Here is a 17,898-nt window from a genome sequence, read left to right on the forward strand (position 1 = left end):
GGAGCACCCGGAGGAAACCCACGCACACACAGGGATAACATGCAGTCACCCAAGGCTGGAATCGAGCCTGGGTCCCTGGCGCTCTGTTATCCAATGTGGCACTATGCCACCCCCAAGTAGAGTACTGTGTAGAGTTTTGGTCCTCATATTTAAGAAAGGATGCGGTGGTATCGGAAGCAGTCTAGAAGAGAATTACTGGGCTAATTCCTGGGCTAAATGGATTAACTAATCAAGTACGGCTAAACAGGTTAGACCTTTATTCATTAGAGATTCAAGGAATGAGGGATTGATCTTATTGAAACATGCAAGATTCTGAGGGAGCTTGACAGGGTAGATGTTAAGAAGATATTTCCACTAGTGGGCAAGTCTCCAACTAGGGGACACTCTTTGAAAAATGAGATGCAAAGGAATTGCTTCTCCCAGAGGGAAATGAATGTCTGGAATTCTCTACCCTAGAGAGTTGTGGAGGCTAGATCACTGTAAGTATTTAAAGAGGAAGTAAACAGACTTTTGAAATATTGAAGGAGTTGAGGGCTATGAGGAGCTGGCATGAAAGAGGAGATGAGATCTGGGGTACATCAGGCATGATCCTGTTGAATGGCAGGGTAGGCTTACGAGCTGAATGGCCTGCTCCTGCTCTTATTTATTTTGATCTTATGATTGTGTTGACAGCCTGCGGGTAATATTAGAGCAGAAGGAGCAATTTACAATGTCAACAAGTAAGGTTCAGGGAGGGAAACTGGGTGGACAGTCAGCAAAAGAATGTGTGAACAGACTGTTTAGCTTCTTGAATGCACTCCTTCAAGAAGGTTATGTGTAGTTGCATAGAGCCAATCTCTTAATGGATCTAAACTTCCTGAACGTAATGACTAAATGCCTAGAAAATTTATAGGCAGCCCAATTCGTGAACTTTGTTCAAATAATTGTGACATGTCCTGAGCAATGTGTTGTTGAGTGCAATATAAATAACTCAATCACCTCTGTCTTTGACTACCCTTATAACCCACAATCTTATTTCCAGTCAGAGAACCATTTAAGTCATTTCACCCTACCTGTGGTCTAAATGGATCAATGACCTGTCACTGAATCTGACTTAGGTTGTGACAGCCAGCAGTTCCTGGGGTTGTTTCTCTCTTGATTAAATCAACTGCTTCAACAACACCAAGGCGCATGTATACAATGCTTTTACTGTTGCAAACACCCTGCAGAACTTTGCAGAGGAGATAAAGACTGAGTGTCAGGCATTGGGAGGATTGTGTAAGCTGCCTTAAAAACTGGTTGGAAATACATTCTGAGAAGATTTTTGAAAGGGCTGGAAGGAGGGAATGCTGTCTGGTGGCACTAGATGAGAAGGTGAAATAAAGCAGGAATATACTGGAGGTCAGAGTCAGAGGGATTTGGAATGTGGGATGGGAATGAAGACTGTAGAGGCATGAAAGGGATGAATCTACGAGGCTATTTGAAGATGAGGATGAAAATTTTAAGTTCTGCATTCTAGTAGATAGCAAGTCAATGTTGACCAGCAAGGGTGAGAATGATGGTAAAGTGTCATTTAAAATAAGGCAGGATGCAGATACAAGTACTTTGATATTCTCTTGGCAATATAGAGTCATAGAGTCATACAGCATGGAAACAGACCCTTTGGTCCAACCAGTCTACGCTGACCATAATCCCAAACTAAACTAGTCCCACCTGCCTGCACTTAGCCTATATCCCTCCAAACATTTCTTATTCATGAACTTATCTGAATGTCTCTTAAATGTTATAACTGTACCCACATCCACCACTTCCTCTTGAAGTTCATTCCTCACATGAATCACTCATTGTGTAAAAAAATTGCCTTCATGTCTATTTTAAATCTTTCTCCTTTCACCTTAAAAATATACCCCCTAGTCTTTATTAAATTTTATTAGCCCCAGATAGGATTCTACAAAGAAAGTAGAATCAGCTGATGACTTGAATTGTAATCTTTCAGGACTGGTTCTGATGAAAGGTCATTAAGCTGCAATGTTAACTGTGCTTTGCTCTCTGCAGATGCTGCTGGATGTGCTGAGTGTTACTAGCACTTTCCCTTTTTAATTCAGCTTTCCAGAACCCATGATATCTTGCTTTGGTCTTGTACTAATGATTGACTGATGAGTTACATGCAAAATTTCACACACGATTCATCCCAGTTGACTACTAAGGGGTTACAATGTAATGAGGAAGGCCTACTGCTCACATTTACTACCTCATCAATTAATGCCAACAGGCACAACTAGTCAGAACTTGTGAACCATATTCCAGAGAATTGCATTTTACAGCACTGTAAAACACAGGCTATAAAATGGAGTCATTAGATTACATCATTACTATTTGTTGGAAAATGTGAATGCAGTACATGGTCTGAGGCTCAGATAAATGCTCATCACATCATTAAACATTTGTTTGTTGAATGCAACAGAAAAAAATTGCAAAGTTTGGCTGTAGCAAATGAGACAAACCTTCCATTTGAAGTGTTTCAGAAGGCAATTTTTCATATCCTGGGCACCCAACATGAAATCTTCTCCTTTCATGCTCCATTGTAAAATCTACACTGAGGGTAGGCTGCAGGTTTAATTCCCTGGTCTGTGCTCTGCCAGTGCATCTCAAGGTGATGGTTGAGGCACTAGCATTAGCTCCCACAGCCTTAACCTTGGGACATAATGTGCTGAAATTGTTTTCTGCATCCTCATCCCTGCCAGCTTAATTTTATGTGAGGTGTTTAATTAATAGGGACCCATGGTGATTGCCATCTAATTAAGGTCAATAAGTGGCAGATAGGGCATTGCAAATTGCAAATGGCAACTGGGGATTGCTGGGTGTGCCAGCCACTGGGAGAAGAGAATGCTGCTCGGGCACAGGATCTGATCTTGCCCTCTGCATTGAGATCCTTCCTGCAGAGCTGCCAGGAACAGGTGGGATCCTCTGGGATCCCCACAAAAATAACAGGGGTTGCTGCTGTCCTAAGCTCTCTCCCCTTCACAATCACAAATGCCCAGCAGGTCTTAGCTTCCCATCTGCTGCATGGCCTTTGGTCTACTTCGTTAACTGCACAGGGCAGAATCTAATGAGCTGCACTAAAGATGCCATTTTGACCTCTGACCTTTTCCTTGCTAGAATGGGTGAGCAGCAAGTTGCTGTAGTTTGATGACAGGACAGAAATGATAGATAGTGATCTAGTATTGCTAGATAATTTACAATGTCCCAGTGATGCTGAGGACAACTATAGCACCTTAACTATTGGACCCATAAGAAGATGAACCAGTTCCATACAGGCCTGGTCACACTTGAGATCCCAAGGTCTTTATGTTTCAGAAATTGGGAGCTGCGTCTTGGGTGCAGAAGATTATGAGTGCAAGCTTCACTCAGAAAGTTGACCGTGTAATCTGGGCTGGCACTTATCTGAGGCAACAATGCCATATTATAAACTACAGACCTATAGAATTTACAGTACAGAAAGAAGCCTTTCAACCCATTGTGTCTGTACTGGCTTCCAAAAGATTTACCTAGCTAGTCCCACTCTCCAGCCCTATGTCCAGAGCCCTCCAACTTCATCCCTTTCAAATATATATCCAGCTGTCTTTTGGAACCCCTTATGGAATCTGCCTCCAGCACTACCAGGCAGACCATTCCAAATCCTAATAGCTCTTTGCGTAATAAAGTTTCCCCTCTTCTCACTCCTAGCTCTCTTGCCTTCTCTACCTTCTACAAAATTGCTTGGCACTATTTGAAGGAATGTAGGGCAGTTCTTCTCATGTCTTGACAAGTCCTTAAGCTTCCAAACAAAATAATTTGACCATCCACACAATTCCAGCTGTGGGAGCTGTCTACGCACAAATTAGTTGCATTCCCCCACTTCACAGAGTGTTCACTGGGTATTAAGCAGTTTGGAAATTCCTGAACTGACAAAGGTGCAGTAAAGATGCTCTTCCTGTTGCTGGGCTGTGCATCAATGCGGAAATCTGTGGGGAATTGGTCCCTTACCCTCAATTTGATTCTGTTCAACTCTCTCACAAACCTATACAGTAATTTCTTGGACTTACCGAGTATCACCTCGGACTTCATTGGCATTGACAGGGCTGGGTGCTTCACCTCACAGCTGAACAAAGCGTTATCATCCAGGTCAGGGTTCAAAGTCCAGGTGATCATGGCCCGAACCTCGACAGTCCCATCGCTGACTGGAATTTGCGTGTGCCGAAATAGATACTCTGGATCCCTGGGATAAATCCACCTTGGGAACTCCCGACTGATGACTGTCTCCGGAATCTTTTCCATTTCGGTGGTTGCTGGGGTGGCACTGTCAGTGATGCTGGCTAAGGGCCTCTCTGTGAAGAGCCTGCCTCCACCTTCAAAATCCAACAAGGACAAAGATTTCTGCATCTTGGTGTCGTCCATATCCCGGCTGATGAGGTTCTGAGGGACTCGGCTGTTTCTCATGGCTCCATCTGAAGATGTTTGAGAAACATGGAGAACTTCAACCAGTTCACCATCTCGCTTGAAGTATACCTATGGGAATACACACAGAAAAACATGAAAACTTTCAGCAAACCAATAAAGCAGGGCTGAGAACTGGGTGGTTTTAAAAACTGAAGATGATCATTTGGAGCAACAATATCTACCAAACCAACTGTTCCCACCCTCTTACCACAGCCTCACACTCTCCCTGAATCCTGAAGTTCTCTATTATCAAGAAAAAAGCATGGTCCCAGATCTGATACTCATATCTGTCTTTGTTCTCAGTCATTTCTTTGCTGTGGGACTCCTTACCTACCATGTCAAACTGGACATTGGCACAGCGTTTGCAGTCAGAGTGAAAAGTACAGAAGGAAAGCACGTGCAGTGAGATACCTGGTTCCTGGTGTTTGCTGCATTTAAATGGGGCTCAGATGCAAGCATTTGGCAACATTACAAAATAGCTTGGAGTATCAAGAGATGCAAGCAATCAAGCCATTGCCAGCATGGGTAAAATCAGACAATAAAAAAATGCAATCACTCTTTTTCTGGTTTGCCATAGATGCAACATCATTCATATTCGTCACAGATGTTACTGAAACCTTGTCGGTCAGGACCGCATCCTTTTTGAAAGGGGTGAGTGAAGGGGGCGATTGAATAGCCTGATTTTGGCTTGATACAGCCACATTGTTCGTGGTTCCCATCAACATAGATGGTTGTTAAAGCATTATTGAACTCTTCCTACTAATTCCACTATTAGGAGGCACTATGAGAGGCATAGATAGAGTGGATAGTCAGAGACTTTATCCCAGGGCGGAAATGACGATTACGAGAGGGCATAATTTTAAGGTGATTGGAGGAAGGTAGAGGGTAGATGTCAGAGGTAGGTTCTTTACACAGAGAGTGGTGGGTGTGTGGAATGCACTGCTGGCAGTGGAAGTGGAGTCAGATACTTTAGAGAATTTTAAGCGACTCTTGGATAAGCACATGGAGGATAGTAAAATGTAGGGTATGCAGGGTAGTTTGATCTTAGTAGGATAATAGGTCGGCATAACATTGTGGGCTGAAGGGCCTGTACTGTGCTGTAGTGTTCTATGTTCTAAAACATTTCATAGGCTTGTGAAAAATAGAACCTTCAGCGCACTGTTAACACAAAGCAGTCAGATGTATCTCTACCAGGCCCTATCTGAGTGCAGTTAAGATCTTGTCAGCCCTATTAATGATAGCACACACCTTTGGCTTTGCCAAAAGACACAGAAAGCAAGAGAGAAAATCAAAACAGAATAATATCGTAGAGGTGGTAGGAACTGCCAATGCGAGAGTCTAAGATAACAAGGTGTAGAGCTGCATAAACACAGCAGGCCAAGCAGCATCAGAGGAGCAGGAAAGCTGACGTTTCAGGGCTGGACCCTTCTTCAGCAATGGGGAAGGGCAAGGGAGCTCTCTATTTATTTCAGAGCCCCCTTCCCCTCCCCCATTTCTGAAGAAGAGTCCAGACCCAAAATTTCAGCTTTCGTGCTCCTCTGATGCTGCCTGGCCTGCTGTGTTCATCCAGCTCTACAGAATTATATCGTAGACTCCTTGCCTCATACCATGAACATACCGTTGGAGCAGGCTTCCCTCCAGAAACGATGCAGACCAGAGTGAAGTTCTGAGCCTCATAGCGACTGAAAGCTGCTGGTGTATCTGCTGCGATGACCGAGATTGAGGAAGGAGGAGCTGAGGGACATAAAAAGTGCTAAGGTTATTCCATGTTGTTTTAATGTATTAAAGCAGAGCCAGCTCATCTCAATAAGGAATGCCAGCAGGAGTTGGGGGCCAGCATACAACATGGTGAATATTAATGGGAAGCCAGAGGATTAGGAAGCCTGAAAATCCAGCAGAGGATAACTAAAAAAGCAATAAGATGGGAGAAGATGAAATATGGGGGTAATATCAAAGAAGATTGTAAGAATCTTTTTTTCAATATATAGAAGGTAAGAGAGTGGCAAGAATGGACATTGGAGTGCTGGAAAATGAAGTTGTAGAAGATGTAATGTTAAACAAAGAAATGGCACAGGAATTGAATAGGTACTTCACATTATTTGGGGTGGCAATGGCCCAGTGGTATTATTGCTAGACTATTAATCTAGAGACCCAGGTAATGTTCTGGGAACCTGGGTTCAAATCCTGCCATGGCAAATGGTGGAACTTGAATCCAATAATGATCTGGAATTAAGAGTCCAATGATGACCATTGTTGATTGTCAAGAAAAACCCATCTGGTTCACTGATGTCCTTTAGGGAAGGAAATCTGCCCTCGTTACCTGGTCTGGCCTACATGTGAATCCAGAGGCACAGCAATGTGGTTGACTGCTAACTCCCCTCTGGGCAATTAGGGATGGGCAATAAATGCTGGTCGAGCCAGCGGCACCCACATCCCATGAATGAAAAAAAAAACTAGCCTTCACTGTGTAAGACACCAGAACTTCAACAAAGTCAGTGGGCAGATGTGACTGTAGTGGTCATCACTAAGGAGAAATTGCTTGGGAGGCCAAAAAGTCTGAAGGCAGATAAATCATTCAAACCAGATAGACTACACCCCAGAATTCTGAAGGAGATAGCTGAGGAGATTGTGGAGTATTTGGTGGTGACTTTTTAGGAATCACTGGAATTAGGAAGGACTGGAAAATGGCTGATATAAGAGTTCTGATTACGAAGGAAGGGAGGCAGAAGATGGGAAATTATAGGCCGGTAAGCAGACTTGACAACCACTGAGATATCTCACATTTAGGATCTTTGCCATGTTATCTTGAACAAAGTACTCCACTTATTTGCCCCTTCATATCTTCAAAGGCACCAACAGGCTGGGATTTGATGGCTCTCCTGCTTTAACAGTGCCTCACTCAATTAAACATAAGCCAGTGTTAAAACAGGCCACCTTAACAACATAATCAACCTTGGGAAGTTTCAGCACTGATGCTGATCTGTGCTCAACTGACATCCACATATCTTTCTGTCAGGAGTCATCAGGTAGCCATTAGCAGTAGGAAGATGGAGATTGATTGAAAGTGATTCCAGAGGCCAGAGCAACAGTTCTAGAGGTCAAAGGTCCAATGTTGGTCAAAAAGATTAGCAGCTGATATCAGTAATACTACAAATTTAGCTGAATATCTTTTTAAGCCAATCCCCTGAGAAAGGCAACAGGATAGATTCAGTCCACTATTGCTCCGATATCTTAAACAACCTGCAACTTGCCCTTCTCAGTTACTCCACTCTTCTTTGCACTGATGATATACTAGATCCTCCAAAGACTTTTCTGACTGTCTTCAACTTTGTGGTTTAGAATATTGTCTTGCTTATATTTATGTTTCATCACGGACAGACAGGATAGAGATCTCATTCTTCTTAGTAAGAATGTAATGACTGGAATGAGGTCAGCCGGGTGGACCTAAAATACGACCATATGAGTTCCCTGATTGGGGCCGTTAACTTGGTCCAATCAGGGAGCCCTGGCTGACAGATATAAACAGGAGTCTCAGAGGTTCTGTTCACTCTGAGAGCTGGCTCTGAAGAAGCTGGATCAGTGCCAATAACTGTCCAAGTTGTCTTAAATAAAGGGCACCTTAGTGATGGGATACCTGCCTCTGTGGTGTTATTTCAAGAGATGTATAGGTACACCAATTGCACATACAGTAATACCCGAAGGTGGCAGGGCATAAAGCACCTAGAAACAAAACAGTTAACATCATTGGCTTTTGCGATAAAGACACAGGGTACAAAAGCAAAGACGTTATGTTAAATCATTAGTTAGGTTTTAACTGGAGAGCCCCACACTTTCGGAAGGATGGAATAGACTTAGAGATGGTATGCAGGAGATTTATTAGAAATACAACAGAAATAAGTGGCTTCAGTTATTTCTAGAGAAGCTGGATGTATTCCATTCGGAATAAAGGAACATTAGGGGAGATTTAGTTGAGAAGTTCAGAATTATGAAGGGTTCTGATGGTGGCAATAAGAGCCATCAGTTTCCAAAGGCAAGCATCCAGAGGACACACATTTAAGATAATCATAAAACAAGTTGAGGGGATTGAGAAGGTGAGAATTGTTAAAAACAGTGGGTTGCTATGATCTGAAATGCACTGCTTGTTAGGCCACATGAACAAGGAACAAAAGTAGGACGCTCGGACCTTCTAGCCCGGTCTGTCATTCAATCAGATTGTGGCTGATCTAATTTTAACTTCAACTCTACATTCCTACGTATCCCCCATAATTTTCCATCATCTTAAAGACTCTCAACCATCCAAAACAAAAAAAAATTCCTCATCTCTATTTTAAATGGCGGCACAGTGGCTCAGAGGTTAGCACGGATGCCTCAGAGCACCAGGGACCCAGATTTGATTCCACCCTCGGGTGACTGTCTGTGAAGTTTGCACATCTTCCCCTTGTCTGCGTGGGTTTCCTTTGGGTGCTCTGGTTTCCTCCCACAGTCCAAAGATGTCTGGGCTAGGTGGATTCGCCATGCTAAATTGTCCAGGGATGTGCAGGCTAGGTGGGTTAGCCACAGGAAATACGGAGATAGGGTAGGTGCGTACATTTGGGTGGAATGCTTTTTGGAGGGTTGGGATGGGCTGAACGGCATGCCTCCACAATGTAGGGATTGCATGAACATTTTTTTTAAAATTACGACCCTTCTCCCACAAGAGGGAATATCCTTTCCACCTTCCCCTGGTCAAGTCCTCTCAGAATCTTATATGTTTCAATTAAGTCACCCCTGACTCTTCTAAACTCCAGGTCTAGCCCTTCGGTAGTGGAAGCAGATTCAACATCAGCTTTCAAAAAGGAATTGGATAAATGCTTGAGAAGGAAACATTGCTGGCTGATGAGAAAAAGCAGATTAGTGGAATAATTAGATAACTCTTTCAAGTATAGGGATGCTAAACAAGGATAATTGTAGATGATTGCAGAATCAGTTCAGATACTATCTTCCTCACTAGGGTCCAGGCTTGAATTTACCTTGAGGAAGAAGGATACCTTTCTCCTACTGAAAATATTTTACATTCAAACCCAATTTTTTATTGGCTGTTACCCTCCACCCCCATCACCCAATACAAATTTACTGCATCAAACCTGCTTGAGATAAAAAAAATTAACTAAATTGATAGGATCATGAGTGAAGACTCTAAAGTTTAGGCCATTCTTATGGCCCAAGGCCATAAAGAACGTAAAATCCTAGGTTAAAAGGGACGTGCATGTTCAGTTATGTTACCTTGCTTGAGACAGTAGTTCAGTTGAGCTCAGCGTCCCGGGCACTGTGTAGAAAAGACAACCACAATTTCTGCTTATGACCTTTCCCTGAAGGAAACAGTGGATACTGGGTCACCAGTGCTCCGAACGGTAATAATTCATGATGACAGTTGCTTGTCCAGGTTGACAAATGAGAGATGGTTACTTGAACAAATTGTTGGAAGTGAAGCCACAGTCAGTGCATAAGTTAAAGTGGAAAGTGGAAGGGGTTCAGATGAATAACCATTTTGTTCTTTGCTAGTGAGCTCATTCATTAAAGTGGAAATAATTTGTTGCCAGACCAGCAAGACTGAAAGAACATCTGAAATCAGGGTTTCCTAATTGTACAGGAGAACTAAGAGATAAAGGAGGGGTCATGTGTGCCACCTTCAATTATTGTTTTTTTGTACTGACCTCGAGTAATATGTGTTGTGTGGGCTAGGCTCATCATGTTAATGGATAGCTTACAGAGCGATGATAATTTGTTGTGACAATGATCTGTAGGTAGCCCTTTTGTGGTCTTTTATTCAGCCAAACCTTTCTGTTGCCTCGCTACTAATACACTGTCACTACACATGCCATTATTAGGAGAAGGAATTTGCTGTTTCCTGTTGGCAGATACACACTGTTACGGAGTGATGGGATGGAGAGATTGATGCTGGGCCTTCAAGCCTGAAACTTGACACATGTCTCTCAGGGGAGGCACCCAGTGGAGGCCATGCCTTTCCTTCTCTGACAGACAGAACATGGCCAGGTTGACTCTGGCTGCGCAATGTTTATGTGCCCAGCTTCTGCTGGTTTTAGAGGTTGGCACTTTCTCATGCAACTAAAGTGCACCACCAACATTCACAGTCAGCGTTACCCTGTGTAACCCTCTTTAGAAAAGGAATTTAAAGCCTCCAAATAGGTTATTTACATTGGAGGGTACTCCCTGATATTGCTAATGCTATTAAACTCATTCTTGTAGTGTAAAGGAGCCAGAAAAGTAAGTTTAAAAAGAAAGCAAACAGATTTTACAGATAGAGATAGTAGGAACTGCCGATGCTGGAGTCTGAGATAACAAGGTGTAGAGCTGGATGAACACAGCAGGCCAAGCAGCATCAGAGGAGCAGGAAGGCTGACGTTTTGGGCCTAGACTCTTCTTCAGAAATGGGAGAGGGGAAGGGGGCTCTGAAATAAATAGAGAGAGGGGGAGGCAATGATAGAAGGTGGATAGAGGAGCAGATAGGTGGAGAGAAGACGGACAGGTCAAGGGGGTGGGGATGACACCAGTAAAGGTGAGTGTGGGTAGAGATTTGGGATGGGGGTTGGTCAGTGAGGAGGGAGGGGCAGGTAGGTGGGAGGGAAGATGGACAGGTCAAGGAGGCGGGAATGAGGCTAGTAGGTAGGAAGTGGGGGTGGGCATTGGTCAGTGAGGTGGGAGGAGCGGATAGGTGGGAGAAAAGACGGACATGTCAAGGAGGTGAGGACGAGCTGGGCTGGTCTTGGGATGAGGTCGGGGGTGGGGAGATTTCGAAGTTTGTGAAGTCCACATTGAGACCATTGGGTTGCAGAGTTCCCAAGCGGAATATGAGGTGCTGTTCCTCCAGCCTTCGGGTGGCATCGTTGTGACACTGGAGGAGGCCCAGGATGGACATGTCGTCCAAGGAGTGGGAGGAGGAGTTGAAGTGGTTCGCAACTGGGAGGAGCAGTAGTTTGTCACGAACCGAGCGTAGGTGTTCCACAAAGCTGTCTCCAAGCCTCCGCTTGGTTTCCCTGATGTAGAGGAGGCCACATCGGGAACAGCGGATACAACGTACCACATTAGCAGATGTGCAGGAGAACATCTGTTTAATGTGGAAGGTTTTCTTGGGGCCTGGGATGAAGGTGAGGGGGGAGGTGTAGGGGCAGGTGTAGCACTTCCTGCGGTTGCAGGGAAAAGTGCCGGGGGTGGTGGGGCTAGTTGGAAGTGTGGAGCGGATGAGGGAGTCACGGAGGGAGCAGTCCCTCCGGAAGGCAGATAAGGGTGGGGAGGGAAAAATGTCCTTGGTAGTGGTGTCAGATTGCAGGTGGCGGCAGTGGTGGAGAATGATGTGTTGAATCCAGAGGTTGATGGGGTGATCCGTGAGGGCAAGGTGGATTCTGTCTTTGTTGTTATTGCGGGGAGGGGGTGTGAGGGCTGAGGTGCGTAAAACGCGAGAGATGTGGTTGAGAGCGTTTTCGAACACTGTGGAGGGGAAATTGCGGTCCTTGAAAAACGAGGACATCTGGGATGTCTGGGAGTGGAATGCCTCATTTCGGGAGCAGATGCGGCAGAGGTGAAGGAATTGGGAATAGGGGATGGCATTTTTGCAGGAGGGTGGGCGAAAGGAAGTGTATTCTAGGTTGCTGTGGGAGTCAGTAGGCTTGAAATAGAGATAGTAGGATTTCTGATGAGGGGTCTAGGCCCGAAACGTCAGCCTTCCTGCTCCTATGGTGCTGCTTGGCCTGCTGTGTTCATCCAGCTTTACACCTTGTTATCTCAGACTTGAAATAGATATCAGTTTCCAGGTGTCTTTTGCTTTTTTTTCTCCCTCAACCTTGTTACAACATTCCAGCATCAGTACTAAGACCAGAATTCTGGCTTATCCCAATTTACCTCTGTGAAAGCTGCTTCTACATTTCAATAATGATTTAATAGTCATTTCACTGGGTAGGTCAGTCAACATTAACCAAAACACAAAGGCCATTCAGGATTTACTGTCACACACTTTGATACCACGTTTTATGAGGGACCGTGATTTGTCTTGTGGACACGGTGAATAGATCTTTCAACAACACCAAGACCAGCCATGAAATTGCTAACAGGAGGGAATGCTATATACATGAGTCTCAGGACCTCTGGATGAGGTTCTGCAGCTTTTGGGAATCCTATTGCTTCCACGTCTCTGGTTCAACATGGATGGGAAACAACACCATTAGCAATACCACGGATTGGAGATATAGGGAATTCCTGTCAGTCAGGCCTCCCTTCCTTTTTGAAGGAGCGAGTGAGGGGGCAATTGAATAACCTGTTTTTGGCTTGCTGCAACCACACTGTTCGTGGTTCCCATCAACATAGATGGTTTTTTAAGCATTAAGTTAACCCCTCCTGCTTCTTCATCAGTTAGGAAGCAGAAATATTTCATAGACTTGAAAAAGATGGAACCTTCAGTGTGCTATTAACACAAAGCAGTTAGATACATCTTTGTCTTTGCAGCCCTATCTGAAATATTTGGTCTGTCTCTAAGATTACAGATCGTGAGGCCAGCCAATGACTGCTAGTAATGCACACACATTATAATATGAGCCAAATGTTAACTATTACCATATTTCTTTACTTTTGTACTCATTCTATGGAGATAATGTGTAACTTTTTAAATTTTGTTTCTTTCGCTACTTTGTACTGAAGATTCTTTTGTACCTAAGATGGCACCATGTGTGGTGACATTATACACTTTGCACTGTACCCTTGAACTTCTGTACTTGAGTACACATGACAATAAAATCTAAATCTAAATGTCGTGTAATAACTGAGATTAACATGGAGTATAAATCCTACAGATGCTTGTACATAGCAAAAATTCAGCCTGACTATTCATGTAAATTCATCTTTGTTGACAACAAAGAAGGCAGGTGATTCTCTGGGAATAGAGAAAACCTTAACATGGACACGTTTTCATTATTAGGGCAACTATTTCAATAGGTTCAGCAGGTCTGGCAGCATCTGTGAAGGAGAAAACAGAGTTAATGTTTCAGGTCCGATGACCCTTCCTCAGAACTGTTCTGAGGAAGGGTCACTGGACCCGAAGCATTAACTCTGTTTTCTCCTTCACAGATGCTGCCAGATCTGCTGAGCTTTGCCAGCAACTTTGTTTTTGTTCCTGATTTACAGCATCCGCAGTTCTTTTGGTTTTTATTTCAATAGGTTAGCAGCACAACCCAGATAAATGTTGGTGGAATACAGATATTTGTCTGTGATGACAACATGACTAAAGTAGAAGGAGGAATAGCCACATTAAGTGCCACTTTTGCTTGACATTTCTCGATGTGAGTTGTAGTAGCTAACAATTGCCACAGCAAGAATTCCAAAAGTGTTTCTCTGATTCACCTACACGAACAATTGGGTTCTTGCGTTTTATCAATTTCTTCAGTTAAGAGGTGATGTCTTTCTGACAATGTCAGAAATGGCAATGAGAGGGGGAGGGGTAGTTTCTGTGAGAAAGTCATATTTCCTTGCTTTTGTCGGCTATGGAATCCATCTCGAAGTAGATTCTCCAAGGTGGGGGAGGGCTGCTGGTTGTGTTTGCAGAATCTCATGCAGTCAAGTATATTTGCACCACATACACGCACCACTCGCTGGATACAACATACTGTACTTATTCTTAAAGAGCTTAACAAGAAAATATAACTGTAGGGGGCAGAGCTTCTGTTGAAGGAAGCAGGTGCCAGAGTTTGGGTGTGGCAATCGTTGTGACTAACCCTCTGCCTACATATTTTTATTGATTGGAGATCATGCAGCCCATGAGCTCCAATACTGATTTTAATTCTGAGCTTTGACCTAGTGCTGGGAGGCCAAAACTGTTAAGTTTACTGGGCTCCCAATTGTCTCAGGTACAGTTTTCACAGCTGAAAGATTGGGAAATGCAAGGTGTCACAAGGGCAAGAGTGAAAAGTAGCAGGAGGAGGCTACCCTTCATTCAAATTTAGGGAACTGTGCTGGTTTTCTATTGTGATAGAACCAGAGGAGTCTTCTGATAGACTCAGAGATGCCAAGTATCATCATTTCTGAAATCTTTCCAGACAGACAGCTTATCTTGTGTCTCCTAGTTCTTTGAAAGCCCTAACCAATTACACCTACTCTTCTCATTCTTTCTAAAGAGCCTGGAAGGAAAAAAAAAAATCATCATTAAGGATTTATTGAATTTCCTTTTTAATACCGAATGTGCATCCGGCACCTTTTCAGGCAGCAGTTAACAGCCTGATGTGTAAAACAATGTTCTCATTTCGTCTCTAGCTTTATGCATGGAGAATGCTGGTTGAGAATATGCCCCCTATATTTGGCTGTGGGAAACTACGGGTGTTGACCTATGGAGAATTCAGAATGCAAGCAGCCTGAATGATGTGGCTAAGACAACAAGGGAAGACTACTTTGGCCGAAGGCCTGATTTGCAGGAAATGCCAGCTGGCATGGTTTATGCTGAGTAGCCTCAGTAAGACCAGAAGGAGTGTGTATACATCTCAAGTCGATGCTCGCACTGTAGCCCTGGGGAAGATTTGGATGACAAAACACAGGAAGCTGTGAAAAATAGCTTCGACTCATTAGGAAAACATGGCTGCTGGCTTTATCATTAACGTCTCTCATTAGCAGCAAGACTGCAAACTATTCTACCTGAGGGACTGTGTTCTAATAACCAGTGCACATTGAGTGAACATGTCCTTTGCAAGGTTATGTGAAGCCATTTGTGTGGTTTGATGGTTGACTTTCATGGAAGTAGCCTTGTGCCAATACCTTGCTCAGTGCTATTATCATTGGAGAACAGATGTGGGTGAGGAATTCAAACCTCTGACCTATTATCCAGAGGGACAGCATCTCAGGAACCATCAGGAAGCTGGGAGATGGTGGCTGACTTATTTCCACAGAATTACCTTTCAGAATTACTACCAGCCCCCACCAGGCCCCCTCACCCTATCCCAGTCACTGACTGTACACGACTCGCAGATTTCAGAAAGGACATAATAATGTATAAACGCTTGGGAAATTGATCTTATCCATTCACTGCATTTCCTTTAGGGGGAAGATGAGCTAAGCGGACTAGCCATGGGAAATGCAGGGTTACGGGGATGGGGTGAGGGGTGGGTCTGGTTGGAATGCTCTTTGGAGGGGCGGTTTGGACTCGATGGGCCAAATGGTCTGCTTCCACACTGTGGGGTTTCTAGGATTCTATGTCATTGCTGCTCCACATCCTTGTCAGCTAACACCTCCTGTTAAAAGTCACTGAATTTAATCCTAATGCCATATTGCATTTTGTCAGGGTAGATGTGATTACACTAAAGATGTGTTTAGTCCAGGATATGTATAGGTCCCATGGTATCATTCTTTCAGCTGGTGTGTAGTTTGCGTAGATGTATGGTTAGCCATGGTTGTAACATAGAGAACATTGGGGTGGTTTTGTTAAGCTGCACATAAGCCTGGAGTCCCGATCTGAAACATCAGCTTTACTGCTCCTCTGATACTGCCTGGCCTGCTGTGTTCCTCCAGCTCCACACTGTGTTAGCCTGGAGTCTCTTCTGATCAGAACGCATACATTGCTGTCAAGCAATTCTGAATCTGGTGGTCTCATTGAGCCAGGTTACACATTGGTTCCTAAGTGCATAAAGATAAGATCCATACAATTGAAAAATGCAATGCCAAACAAATCATCTTTTAGCATGTGCTCATTGTTTTCTACTTTGTAAACAGTTTCTTATCCATTCCCTGGGTTTTCCCGAACTTTCACAACTTCAAGATGTAATAATAGCCTTTTGTATGAAACTTTATCAAAAGCCTTTTAGAAATTGAGCTACACCATCGTAAACTAATCATTTTTTCAAAGGAGTCAAGAAGATGGGTCATGTAGGATCTTTCCTTTCTAAATCCAAGCTAAGTGCTGTTAAATAGGTTAATGCATTGCTGTCCCTCAATTTTACTCCTTTTAATCAATTCTATTCTTTTACATGAAGTAGAAGCAAGACTTAGGGATCTTTCATTGCTGCATCAGTTAAAATTGTCATGAGAACCCATGGGATTGTTAATGTCTTTAATGAAGGGAAACCTGCTGTCCTTAGCCAGACTGACTTATGTGTGACTCCATTAAATGTAGTTTAGCCTTAACTGCCTTCTGACATTGTACAGGAGCAACTAAGGATGGAAATAATTGCTGGCCATGCTGGAGACACCCACATCCCAAGATTGAATAATAATGAATAGTTATTAAAGTTATAATGCTACTGAAACGTGGGGAATTCTCCCATTAACCTAGACAATGGCCCTAGCTTTCTGAACACCACTGTAGCAAAGATTAACTGATTATTTACATCCTTTGTAGGGGATTTGTGGTGCTAATTGCCTGTTTTGTTTATCTAAACAAAGCATGACTACACTCAGATGAACTTCATTTTTATGAAATGCTTTATGATACTATAAACATACAAGCATTTTTTTTTGAAAAAGAACTATAGCATCATAATGGTTATGTTATGGGACTAGTAATCCCAAAACCTGGACTAATGACCTACAGACATAAATTCAATTCCCACTTTGGGAACAGCACGGGAAATTCAATTAATTAAAATAAGTCTTGAATTAAAACGCTAGCACTAGTGTTGGTGACTCTGAAATGATCAGACTGTTGTGGAAGAAGGCAGTCTGCTTTTCTTACCCACTCTGGTTTACATGTGACTGCAGACCCACAGCAATATGGTTAACTTTCGAATGCCCTTTAAAACACATGCACCAACAGGTTCCAGAACAGCTTCTTCCCCGGTGTTAATAAACTTCTGAATGGACCTCTCGAATTTCAAAGCTAATGTTGATCTTGCTTTTTGTACACCTTTGCAGCTGTAACTTTGTATTTCTCACTCTATTCTATCACCCTTTGATCTTTGTATGGTATGATCTGCATGCAAAACAAAACTTATCACTGTACCTAAGTACACGTGACAATAACAAATCAATTCAAATCAAATAAAATCAAATTGGTTAAAAAGCTACTCAGTTGTATTCATGAAAGTTACCTCATGACATCTGCTCAATCCATCCACATCCCTAGGAGCATATGAAGGAAAGGTTCATTGAAATAGAAAGGAAAGAGGGTCTCAGGTGGATACATCACACATTGATATTCTGTGCTTTGCAGCTTTTACCACGAAAAGGAAATGTGCTAGAATAAACACAATGCTGACTTGTGCAAGCCAGTACAGAGTTCAGCTTGCCTGAGGCATCACTGGCACCAGATACCATTTATGTTTGTTGGTGTTGACAATGTCTCGTAGGTGAGGATGGCCAGAAGGCATTTCTTGTCCCCAGTGGTATACACATTGGCTCATTATGCGAAAAGAGGAATGGGAGTAAGTCAGAGATAGTAGGAACTGCAGATGCTGGAGAATCCGAGACAACAAGGTG

General features: G+C 43.3%; 1 protein-coding gene across 1 annotated transcript in view; it reads right to left on the reverse strand.

Annotated features, from left to right (window-relative positions):
• igsf21a (immunoglobin superfamily, member 21a) overlaps positions 1 to 17,898 on the reverse strand; it is a 449,567-nt gene that overhangs the window by 131,952 nt on the left and 299,717 nt on the right. Inside the window, exons 5-6 of the mRNA XM_048614901.1 lie at positions 6,077 to 6,192; positions 4,065 to 4,527 (exon numbers count right to left, since the gene is read on the reverse strand). Of these exons, the coding sequence (XP_048470858.1) occupies positions 4,065 to 4,527; positions 6,077 to 6,192 (579 nt within the window). The remainder of the gene's footprint in view (positions 1 to 4,064; positions 4,528 to 6,076; positions 6,193 to 17,898) is intronic.

The sequence above is a fragment of the Rhincodon typus genome, chromosome 31, assembly GCF_021869965.1.
Source record: "Rhincodon typus isolate 14 chromosome 31, sRhiTyp1.1, whole genome shotgun sequence".
NCBI lineage: Eukaryota > Metazoa > Chordata > Chondrichthyes > Orectolobiformes > Rhincodontidae > Rhincodon > Rhincodon typus.